At 35.5% G+C, this 12,737-nt stretch overlaps 2 protein-coding genes across 2 annotated transcripts in view; one reads left to right on the forward strand and one right to left on the reverse strand.

Annotated features, from left to right (window-relative positions):
* The window catches only part of LOC148940336 (protein capicua homolog), a 330,670-nt gene that overhangs the window by 127,752 nt on the left and 190,181 nt on the right, over positions 1-12,737 (reverse strand). The window lies entirely within an intron of this gene.
* The window catches only part of LOC148940339 (UPF0415 protein C7orf25 homolog), a 39,171-nt gene that overhangs the window by 22,331 nt on the left and 4,103 nt on the right, over positions 1-12,737 (forward strand). The window contains exons 4-5 of the mRNA XM_089106418.1: positions 4,483-4,981; positions 7,973-8,238. Of these exons, the coding sequence (XP_088962544.1) occupies positions 4,483-4,981; positions 7,973-8,238 (765 nt within the window). The remainder of the gene's footprint in view (positions 1-4,482; positions 4,982-7,972; positions 8,239-12,737) is intronic.

Genomic DNA, 12,737 nt, shown 5'->3' on the forward strand with positions numbered 1-12,737 from the left:
TTGAAAAAGGAATAAATTTACCCACTCCCCCTAGATTTTTGAAAGACTTTTTTTTATTTTCAATGAAGAAAATGAATTGTCACCCCTGGCCTATTTCTTTATTTGGTGGAGAAATTGTTGAAGAATGTGTATATGATACATTTAGATTGTCGGTATTTTATGCCTTTTCGACAGTTGCACTGTCAATGACCATGTTTTGACCCCTCCCCCACCCTTTTTTGTTTTCCACTCTTTCACTTTTTTTTGTTTTCCACTTTTAATTTGTTTCTCTAATTCACATTTTTATATTATCATTAAAAAAAATTGATTAACCGATCATACTATAATTTGTACTTATCCCTTTTTTTTCACTATTCACCAGTTTTGCCAAAATATTATTTTTTCGATAATCCAATTGCTAAAAGTGTAACATAAAACTGCAATCTAAAAGCAGAATTCGGATTATCACACGAAAAAGTATAAGATATCATCTGTCTAAATGTGTCACATACCCATTCCTCAAAATATTTCTCGTCAATTGGTGACAGATCTGCCTTCACAATTTTTGACTACAAAAATACATAGTTCTAAGCTTTCAAACTCCGAGGCAGCCGTATTTTACGCAAAAATTATTATACCATGAAATCAGTTTTTCCAAAGAAAAATTGTGTTTTTATCATAATTTATTTGGGACTTTTTTGTCCAGCCGTCGGAATTTTTGCAAATGACCCTGGGGCATTATTGAATCCTCAATATTTATTTGTAATTTCGTATAATTTATGTATAATTTCATGTGTTTTTGCATTCATTTAATTCATGTATAATGTTATCTTATATAATTTCGCATCAGCTATTATAAAGGAGGGCTGGTGAGTCATTGCGCGAGCGGGAGTGGGTGCCTGATGCCTCAATAAGTGCATTTTTACACCGAAAGTTTCTAACTTTCTGTGATTAAATAAAAAAAACAAGTTTTTTTGTAACTGAAAGTAAGGAGCGACGTTAAAACTTAAAACGAACAGAAATTATTCCGTATATGAAAGGGGATGTCCCTTCCTCAACGCCTCGGTCTTTACGCTAAAGTTATTTATTGTTTAAAAAAAATAGGAATTGTGAGAAAGTCAAACTTTAGCGTAAAGAGCGAGGCGTTGAGGAGGGGACAGCCCCTTTCATATACGGAATAATTTCTGTTTGTTTTAAGTTTTAACGTCGCTCCTTACTTTCAGTTAAAAAAGCTTGTTTTTTGTTTTATTTTTGAACGTTTTTGAATTAATGCAGGTTTTGATTTTGGCTCACCGTACATGAATAATTAAAACCAAACTTGCATATTAATTTTACTTTTATTTGGTTAAATGGCTTTCTCGAACGTTGTTTAATTTGATTTACGAACGTTTTTACTTCTAATAAATATACGTAACTTACGCATTAACTTACGTAACGAACTTCTAGCCTATATTCATATATTTTAATACGTATATTAGTTGGTTCGCCACCTAGTCAATCCCTCGCTCTTTACTAAACTTCGAATTTTGTTCCAATTCTTTAAAAATGACCCATTAATCACAAAGGCCGTTAATTAGAATAAATAGCTCTTATGAAAGTACTAAGAAATCTTTGGCGTAATCTTTGGCGTAAGTGAGGTATTGACTAGGAAGCGAACCCAGATCCTATACGTAATGTTTTCTGTTCGTTTTAAGTTTTGATGTTGCTCCTTACTTTCAGTTGAAAAACTCGTTTTTTTATATTTAATTTCTGATCTTTTTTTAAATAATGCTGAGAAATCTGGCGTCCCCTTCATAGCAATGTCCCTTCCCACATGAAAACTTCCTTCATGTAAAGATCCTGCCATATAACCCCCGACCAACCCCTGTATACTTCCCAATAACCAATACTATGTGTTAACATTGTGTAAAATTGGTAACTTTCAGCCCTCCCCCGGGGACTTTGGGGGATTAAGTCATCCTAAAAGACATAGTTATCATATTTTCGACCATGCTGAACAAAATGGCTATCTCAAAATTTTGATCGGGTGACTTTGGGGAAAAAAATGAGCGTGGGAGGGGGCCTAGTAGCCCTCCATTTTTTGTCTCTTGAAAAGGGCACTAGAACTTTTAATTGTCATTCCAATGATCCCTCCCACGATATTCTAGGACCATTGGGCCGATACGATCCCCCCTGGGGAAAAAGAAAAAAAAAACACGCACCCTTCATCTTTCTTCTGTCAAAAATATCAAAATTCCACATTTTTGCAGATAGGAGCTTGAAACCTCTACAGTAGGGTTCACTGATACACTGAATCTGAAGGTGTGATTTTTATTAAGGTTCTATTACTTTTAGGGGGTGTTTCACCCTTTTTTCGAAAATCAGCCAAATTTTCTCAGACGTTTAACTTTTGATGGGTAGGACTGAAGTTGATGAAATATATATCATTGAAATCAGCATTAAAATCTGATTCTTTCGATGTATCTATTGATATCAAAATCCGTTTTTTAGACTTTCGGTTATTATTGAGCCGGGTCATTCCTTGCTTACAGTTCGTTACCACGAACTGTTTGATCGTTCAATTAAATATAGGAGAGGCTCCGGGGGGGGGGGGAGGAGGAGGTGTGAAATAATAGACTCACTTCAATTCGGTTAAGCCTGAGTATAGGCGCTGCAGGTTGATAGCTCCCTTCTTATTGCACAAACGTGTTTTCTGCTATAATATAAAAATTGTATCCATATGCTTACCGGCACGTTAGCTGAAAAGGCATTTTCAGCGTGGTAAGGGAATTTCCTAGAAGGAGGGAGGCAAGCGTTAAAAGAAACTTAAAGTTTATTGACATTTAAATGAAAAAATCACATTTTATGTTTGTTGTTTATATATTAAACAGTTATATGGTTATGGACTGTAAGTAAGGAGTGGCTCGTGCTTACAACAACCACGACTTTAAAAGAGAGTTTCTATAGCAATATAGGCATTAAAAGAATCGTTGTTATACGGTAATTCCAAAAATATAAAATTCTGTAAGTTTAGAGTTACCCAGCAAAAGCTACAAGTCTGAGAAAAATTTGTTCTATTTGCGAAAACTTGCAAAAAATGAAAATTTGCTCTATTTTTTCTACTTGGGGAAACAGTTTCGCAACATGTTCTTTCATTCGCATGTTTTTAAATAAAAGCATTAAATGCCAGAGAAAATGTGTTTCATCCCCAGGCAAATTTTGACGCTATCAATCTAGGATGTTACCTATATAGTATTCATATATATACAATTTAACAGCAGGCAGTAGGGGCATTATGGGGTGGCAGCCCCCATCCTATCTTATATAGGCGGGGACAACCCCCAGCTCTTTACCCTAAAATTTTATGGTGATTTAAAAAAACATCATATTCTAATTCAACGGCCATTGTGTTTGAGCAGTCATTATTAAAGAACTTCAAAGCAAGTCAAACTCCAGCGTAAATAGCGTGTGGTTCATGAGGGGGAAGTCTTCTTCATATACGAAGTAATTTCTGCTCGTTTTAAGTTTTCATGTCGCTTCTTACTTTCAATAAAAGAAAAAAAAATGAATTTCTGCTAAGCAAGACTTGTGGCTCGTGTTTCCCGGGCTAAAAACGAAAAGCTCAAGAATCCGTCGAGAATACCATAAACGACCTGGTCTTAACAGAGGTGGTTATATCTAAGTAAACGAAATATTGGATTCATGGGTGCTGCTAGGGAGGGGCCAGGTGATGCTTCCTCCCCCTGGGAATTCGTCCGTGTAGAAAAATTTCTGTGTGAAGTCTTGATTGGACCTAGTGATCACTACCTTTTAATAGTTCCCTTTGCAATCAAAACCTGTACGATAAATCCTACTTAGACAAAACTTGTGTAGAAGGTAGCAGTAGTTGTCTCCTCAAAATGTGACTTCAAAATGATGCGGACTATTTAGTGTTTGGCTTAAAATTTCACACAGGAGAATTAATGAGCAATCAGGCTTAAAATTTCGGTCCTCCTTTTTTGGCAAACGCTCAATGAATGGTGGCTTATGAAAATACGTCACAGATTTCAACCAATAAAATTAAAGCGCACTTTTTACTACGAAATAATAGAAAATAATATCTATTTTTCTTATTTTTAAATAATTTTTTAGACTTCATAGTAGCTGATATGAATTATAGTGGGTTATTGATGCATCTCTGTCTTACATTCGTCTTTGAATAGTTCTTTTCTATTATTGTTGTTTTATATTGTCATTGTTTAGTTGTTAGTATTTTGTACATTGTTACCACTATTATTGTTGGCTTTCTTGTATTTATGTTATTGCTATTTTATGGTGACTGGAAATAGAATTCGCAATTCGCTGGAAAGGGGATTTTGAAAATGTGGCTCCTTGTGTTTCGTGTTCTCCTTACTATCTTCTTGTTTCCCTTCAACATCCCCTTGAGTTTTTCCCCTCCCACTGCCTTGTATTTAAATAAAGTGTATCATTTTGACATAGTTAGATGAGACAACTTTGATTATCACCCTCCATTTTTTTTTATAGCTAATTTTTGTGTTTAGCAGTGGCATAAGCCAGCACCTTGCATCTAAGCTGGAGCGTTTAGGAATTACAGTTGAGGGTGAACGAATTGACTATGAAGAAGCTGAAATTGCCCCAGAACCGGATTCCGACTCGGAATCGGACTCCGACTCTTCATATAGTGAATATACTGACTACGAACCTGACATTGATGAAGATGACGAAAAGTGTTTACTCTGCCTAAATGAATGTGAAACTATACGGCCATTACTTGAGCGGATCTCTTTTAATTTTGATGAATATGCTAAACAGATGCGTGATGATAACAAAAGGTGTTTATGTCATAGAGCCCTAAGGAATCGAAATGACTGTATTAATGTAGATATTACGACAATGGTTGTTCTAGTCTCATCCCTTACCAATGGAGGAAATAGATTTCATTTTAATGATAAGATTATCGACGACCAGGCTAAATGGGAACAGGTCAAACCAGCTAAGGAGCTTTTAGAAAAGGTTATGAAAGGTTAGTGTTTTTTTTTTCTTTTCATTTTGTATTATTTTTCTTTCTTTTTTGTGTTTGTATTTCCTCCTCCTTACGTTAAACTTAGATTTAGTTTTTTGTTTCTTTTTGTTTGATTGTTGTTTCTTTTACCTTTGAGGTACCAAGGTCATCAAAATAAAAAGTCCCCCCCCCCTCTGGATCTATCTTAGACCTGTTTATATTTTCCTTTTGGTTGTTTTAAACAACCAAATTAAGACCTATTTATATTATAAATTATCTAATTTAAGATAATATAAATCATATAAATAAGACCTATTTTTGACCTATTTATATTTTCCTTTTGGTTGTTTTAAAATTGTGAAGCTTTAAGAGCAATAACACATTTTTGTCACTGTTGCAAGATAAATGAGACAAAATTAATAAATTAGTTTGACAATGCTTTCACCCCGTAAGAAATTCGAAGATTAACGTTCTGTTGATTGCCAACGGCAACTACATCTTCTTAAGCTATTTGGGTATCATGCGTTCTTAGCTGATATTTTGCTGAATTTCCGCCCACATTTCTTTCTTTTTAAATTTGGCGCCCACTACTTGGCAAAAAATCACATAACTGCATATGGAGTTTTTTTTTAATAAAAATTGAATTCCTGATTTTTTGTTATTTTTTAAGATGTCTAAGGTTTTGTAATTTTCATTTCAAACTTTAATTTTCACTTATAATATTTAATTAATATTAAAATTAATATTTAGTTTTCACTGTCCTTGGTACTTTTACTGCAATGTTTTTATTCTAGAATAGAATAGATTTATTTAATAAAAAGAGCTGTCATTGTTTTGGCCTAGGCCGCAACTAAATAACGCTATTTTGTTTACAACATTGGTTACTAAAGTGAAAAAAAAATAAATAAGTAAAACTTACGAACGATTAAATGCACTAACAAAAAAAGGGACGAAAGAGTTTACGAAACGATTTGTACGGCACCTTGGGGGTTCCAGCTTGATTTTGCTTCGGGTATTCAAACGTTTTGTACAAGGAGGTGGTAGTAACGAACGGCACTTATCACATGCGAGTAATGAATGTCCAAACTTGAGCATTAGTTCATATCGGTGCCCACGGAGAGACGGAATTTTCAGCGACTCGAGAGCGGACTCATAAGACACGTGACTTGCACTTAATGTGATTTTTGTAGCACGTTTCTGCACAGTTTCGGTGTCACCACCTAGGTATTCAGTATTGTGTACTTGTGGGCCCCAGACTGCGCATGTGTACTCGAGTAATGGTCGCACATAACACAAATATGCCAGTCTGAGTTGTACTGTAGAAAAACCTGGGCACCACAAAGTCGCTAGCACTCTTAAGCCATAATTTCCTTTTTTCTCGTGATTTGCAATATACTGGATAAATGAGCAGTTTCAGCTAATAGTGACCACAGATAGATCTTCCGTTTAGGTGGTTGCGTCCCATGATTTAGGACAGGATAGATCACTTTTTCGAGGGTTGAACCTCATCACTTTTGTTTTACTCTCGTTGATTTGCAGCCCATACGTGTCACACTGGCTGACGAAATTTGACTTGAGGTCGCTACTGAACTGTGGAACGACTTGGAGCTTGTCAACCAGGTACTTTAGCAGGTTAGATAAGTCGCCATCGTATTTAAACCGATCATCAACTCCCGAAAGCACGCAGTTTATCAATGCTTGAAATAGAAGGACCGCTAGTTTGATGCCTCGGGGTGCACCGCGGGTAATTTTGCCCCATTCTGAATCAGATCTCCCGAGAAGAGCGTGTATACACACTGATAACGGCAGCAAAAAAAATACATAAACAGTTGCGGATTATACTTCTTAGCACCCATCGCCTTCAAGTTCTCGGCAGCGGTATTATGGCGGATTAGGTCAAACGCTTTCCAATAATCAGCCAAGAGCAAGTCCACAGTAGTGTTCCTTTGATCTAGCCATTAATTTATGAGGTGGAATAGTCTCACCAAATAGTGAGTAGTGCTACTTCCATTCAGACAACCGTACTGAAAGGGGTCTAGGAAGGGTAAATGTGAGAAAATAGTTTGCGGTAAGTGAAAGATTCAGTCACTTTAGCTAGGTTGGGAGTAATTGAGATAGGCCTTAGCTGGTCAAACGATTCTATTCTTTGGTAAGTTATTGCTTACTTATTTAAGTTGTTGCTATTACCTTTTTTCCCAATGACTGGAATTGTATTTTAGACATATCTATCACATTAATTAGCAAAGTTAAGGTTTTCTAAAAACTCTCCCCATGGATCCCCCCCCCCGTAAAAAATCGAAATCGTGTTCCAATGCTTTAATCGTCAATATTTAGGATAAAGAAAGGAATTTTTGAAACCCCCCTCCAAGAATAGCTCTAATTAAGTTCAGGGGAGATTTCGGAGACGGCGGGGATAAATTATATATTGTAAATTATAGATTATACAATCAATTATAAGGAGTTAAATTAAAAACAAGTCAGAGCCTTTACATTTCCAATAATGAATGTAAAGCCAAAATATTTTTCATTTTTCAGTGAGTATATACAAAAGTTTTCTTTCAAAGTTTCGGTGGTATTATTAAAAATCTTATTTGTTTTGTATATTTTCATTTCAGATTAAACAATGCACGTTTACAAAGCTTTACCCCCCCCCCCCTCTCTCTCCTTCTTTTTTACTCTGTACTCTTACAGGGGAAAAAACTTGTAGTTTACTTCAAAAGGTTAGTCTTTATTTATCTTTCATATAGAATCGTTTTTTGTGTTTTTTTGTTTAATTTTTTATTTATTATATACACCTTTTCTGTTTTGAGCGTTGAGGACGTCATGGCAAAGGACTTTTTCGAAATATCTGCTTTTTCTTTTCGTTTTTCCCACTGACTAAAAATTACCCTCGTTTGGTTGCTTGATTGTTTATTTATTTTCACTTAAAACGGTAAGCCTTTTTTTGTCAAACTTCACTTTTTCTCACCCTCTTATATATATTTTTTTTTAACTCTGTCTTTTTTCTTACAGGGAAACAACTTCTAGCATGTGAAAGAGCAATTGTAGGTTTTATTGAGATAGTCTCCACAATAGGAGGAACGGGGGAAACTGAAAGAGCAAGAAACCTTCTTTCGTCACTTATATTTATGCCCAATAAGCCCTCTGAAGCTTCTGAAAGGCTTCGATGTACTGGGAGCATATCAGATAGAGGGAAGATTATTTTCGGAACTGGAGATAGATTACGAGTTATGACGTTGACTGCCAATGCTGGATTTCTTCGCTCTGCTTCCTCACAGGTAGTACTGTCTTGTGTATGATTTTATGCTAAGCAACGCCTATCCCAGCCATTTATCGAAGGTGGAGCTTGCCTTTTTTCCTTAGGAGCCTCCTCCTTAATGCAGGATAAATTCCTGCATATGTGCCTTCCTCTCACCATTGACATCAACTTGATTCATCAATCAGTCTGGCTCGAAAACTGAAATTATTTACAATATATTGCTAATAGCAGGGCCGTATCCAGTATTTTTTCGGGGGGGGGGGGGGGGGAGGGGCTGCAAAAAAATGGTACTTGTATGATATAACCCCTACTACTCAAGTTTTTCATGCAGTGTAAACCAATTTCTTTCGCTAGTTTCTTTCAACTTAGCGTAAGAAAAGACGAATAGATGGGAAACATATAATTTGTGCTATGTATTTGTACATTAGGTTGGAGGGGGAGGTAAAGTATTTGGACAGTGTGAAGTCAGAAAATAATTCTTACTTCATAATATGCAGAATAATTGTAGCTAATACATTTTGCATGTAGACCCGCTATACTTTATCCCCCTCCCTAATGTGAAACTATATAGCCCAAATATTTGGGGGGATTTCAAACCGCCTAGCCCCCCTCCCCTGGATACGGCCTTGGCTAATATCAAAAATGTTTTTAAATATACTTTTCAATGTAAATCCAGTCTTACTGAAATCAAATGCATCTGGGGTGGTGAAAACTGTGTTGCAAGGACAAATACAGGAGAAGGTGAGGAGCCCCACCCCCCTAGAAGATCAAAATATAAAAACAAGTATTGAAAAATTCAAACCTTTGCCCTTGCAGGATCTCTTCTCCGTGGAAAAATGTCTGCTAGTGCCCTTACTTCAGTTTCTTCGCTTAGACATTTGAGTCTGACATGGAGAAGAAGTAGAGAATTAGAATAGAGAGTGAAGTAGAGTAGAGAAGTTGAAGTAGAATAAAAATAATTTAGAAAAGTAGAGAAGATTTTTTTTTGTACTAAATATATCATTTAATCTTGAATATGTCTACATATTCAGTATAATAGAACGGAGTTGAATAGAGAGTAGAGTAGAAGCTGGAGTAGAATAGAGAGTAAAGTAGAAAAACGAAGAAAAGTTTAAGTAGAATAGAAGTAGTCTGGAGAAGTAGAGAAGAGCGTTTTTATTTGTACTATATTTATAGTTCAATATACTCTAACCTTCATATGTATATAAATGTGATATAATTTTCATATGTTGTATGTCTATTATATATAATGTACTATACTTTTATTTTCAATATGTCTGCAAATTATGTAAATGTCCGATGGCATACACAAAACCTGTGCATGATACGGAAAATGTTATAAATCCTAAAATTCCGGAAGAACGCATGGGCTCGTTTAAGTTGTTTTTTCCCGTGCGTGCGTGTTTTTTTCCTTGAGCTTAGCAACATCTGATTAGGACTTTTTTGTGCTGATTCTATGTTAGCTTGACTAAGCCTAATTTCAGCTTGTTTTCAAATTTCATATAAAAGAAAATTCGTTTTTACGTCTTTCATTTAGCTCAAAGCTCTGAGATTATAAGGGAAAAAATTTAAATAACCCAGCAAAAATGACGTGACCATTTTTTCCATATTCTGATTATTTGGAATGGTTTTTGAGGCAAAAAAATTTAATTTCCAAATATATAGCACAAAAGTTGTTGGATATTGAGTTCTGATTACCTGTTTGAGTTCAGCATAAAAAGTAGCTTTAGGAAAACTTTTTAAGCCCCAAAGTCTTTTTTCCATAACACCTAAATTTTGCCAAAGAAAAAATTCAATGATTATTACCAAAAACTTGAAATGATGGAATGTTTTTTAATTTTCTGATTTAGATTCAGCAGCTTCAAGTTTACAACATATACTGTAAAGTTCATTTTTGTAAAATAGCGTATTTAGGGCATTAGATATTAAGGTTTACTGAAAAAATAATTAATTGTACGAATATAATTTAAAAGTAATTAACAAAAAAACTATTAATTTATTTTACGAAGTTTTACTAAGAATTACAATTAAAGAATATGAATTTTCTTAGTAGGAATATTTTTTGAATAGCTTTAACTTGATCTTTTATCAGTGAATTCATGAATCAAGTTTTAATTAATTTGTTGGTACAGAAATTTAGCTCTTTCACTGGAAAGTTATTATCTTACACCAGGCTGAAACGGAGGTGTGGGGGGGGGGGAGGTGCAAATTCACAGGGTTTGATCCCCAAATATGTTTTGTGCAAGATTTTTGTATTTTGTATTGTCTATTGGTACAGGAACAAAGTTCTATTGCTGGGAAACAGTTGTCTGCAACCCGGCCTCATCAGAGGGAAGTGAGGCCGGGGCGTCGTTTGGGGGTGGCAAGGGTGGTAGTTGCCCCCCCCCCCAATACTGTGGAGAAAAAAATTATATATCCCATGCCCTTTGATTAAACAGATATGGACCCCTCTTGCCCCCCTCCCCAATAAAAATTCTGGAGATTCGCCCCTGAGGAGAGGGACACAATACCTTCAAATGGGCTTTGTTCGTTTGTTTGCTGTTTTTTTTTTTTTTTCCAATGATTATTATAATATTATAAATATATAATAATAATAAAAATATATCCAATATAATATTATAAATATGAAATGTGGAAAATGTAAGATAATAAGACAGTAAGGTAATATGGAAAATATGGTAATATTGCAACTAGGCATGTACGACTTATTCCTCTATATGCATATAATTATCGGCGTTTTAATATAATCTTTGCATGAATTGACCTACATTTGCTTGGCCATCCTTTTTCATACACACATTGTTCATGTTTGTTAATTTTAAAATGACCTAAGTGTTCTCATACTATAAATCATGAGTGTCGTTAACAGATTGGGACGATCTTTTCCCCTTCATATTGGAAGAAACATAAATTGTATAGTCATAATGTTGTGATTAATTAAAATGATGTTGAAACAAGTTCTGTTCAACCCCTTACAGGGGAACGCCGTGAGATGTGAGGGGACTGAAGCCTCCGTCTCCTTGAGACGTCTCGCGTTAAAAAATACCTCATCACTATAGGAGAACTTTCTGTTTGATTTCTTTTCCACAGATATGTTGAAAAATGGCTTATCTGCATCTTTAGCCTCAAATCTTATCTAAATTGAATCAAGTTCAATTTGATTTTAATTTATTTTATCTAAAGACCCTCCTTTTTTCTTTTTAATTCACAAATTATTGTAAATATTAATAATCATCTTGTAAATATTAAAAGAATCTTGTCATCATCATTGTAAAGGAATCTTTGTAAAAGAATCTTGTCATCATCTTGTTAATATTATTAAATCATCTTGTTAATATCAAGATTAAAAGAATCTTGTAAATATCTTAAAAAATATATAAAGATTCCAGTAACACATGATAATGCAGTGCAGGGAGTGTAAAAATTAGCACGGTCAGTGGCTCGATGAATCAGGATTAAATTATGCTACTGCTACTAACAATTCCTTGCAGCCCAAACTGCCTGTGTCCAATAAAGCTGTGACCACTCCTCCTCTACCCTGATCCAGTCAGAGCTTTACTCCCCCCTTTCCATGAAGTTCTCAGCTTGTTTTGCCTCCTTTTTATGACCTCTTGCCACCCCATTCGGGACGACCTGCTTTTCGATTTTCCCCATATGGATGGCCAAAAAGTACAATCTCTGGCACCTTGTCATCTTTCATCCATAAGATGTGGCCATGTCATCTTAACCTTTCTTTCGTTATAGCGCTAGAAAAAGTGATATACGGGCGACTAAACTCCAGCGAGCGACTAAAACTATCCTTAGACAGTTCCTCTGGGAAATAGCTACTAGATTTTTTTCAGCCTTTTGAAGGTCTCGCACTTCAGAGCCATACTTGCTCGCTGCCATTACCATGGCTCCCAAATTCTAATTTTAGTTCGCAATCTTGTCTTCTCATCCTTCCATACTTTTTTTCACGTGCAAAAACTAGCCTGCAACTTGGGTGTTCTACTTTTTTCACCTTCATTACGCCCACCGTCTTTACTAATAATAGCCCTCACGTAAGTGAAGCTATCCACTTGATAGAATTTCTCGCTTCATAACGTTACCTCGTCACCCTTATTTGTTCCTAATTTTATGGAATTAGTGTTCACTACCTTTTCTCTCGAACCTCCTCAAAACATCCAAAAAGTCATCCAGTTAGCTGATATTTTTGTCTAGGACAGTCAAATCCTCTGCACGATCCAAGTCTAGGTCAACACTAGATCTAACATGTATAAGTAATCCAAATCTAATTTCCCACTTGATAACCCGAGACGTAGACCTCTAGAGTCTATGTCTACACTTAGGTCTACCATATGTACATGATCCAAGTCTAACTTCCAACTTGATACTATGCTCTCCCAATCCAATATCCCAAAATTGCCGTCCGTGGACCCCTTATGTGGTCTGAAGCTCTTATATGGCGAAGTTCAAATATGCAGCCAGGATCATGAAGGTGCCCTTATGCATTGTAATTCATCGAGTTTCCGTCTTTAA

The sequence above is a fragment of the Artemia sp. Qi Xiang Cuo genome, chromosome 20 (genome assembly GCF_049724085.1).
Source record: "Artemia sp. Qi Xiang Cuo chromosome 20, ASM4972408v1, whole genome shotgun sequence".
NCBI classification, from domain to species: Eukaryota; Metazoa; Arthropoda; class Branchiopoda; order Anostraca; family Artemiidae; genus Artemia; species Artemia sp. Qi Xiang Cuo.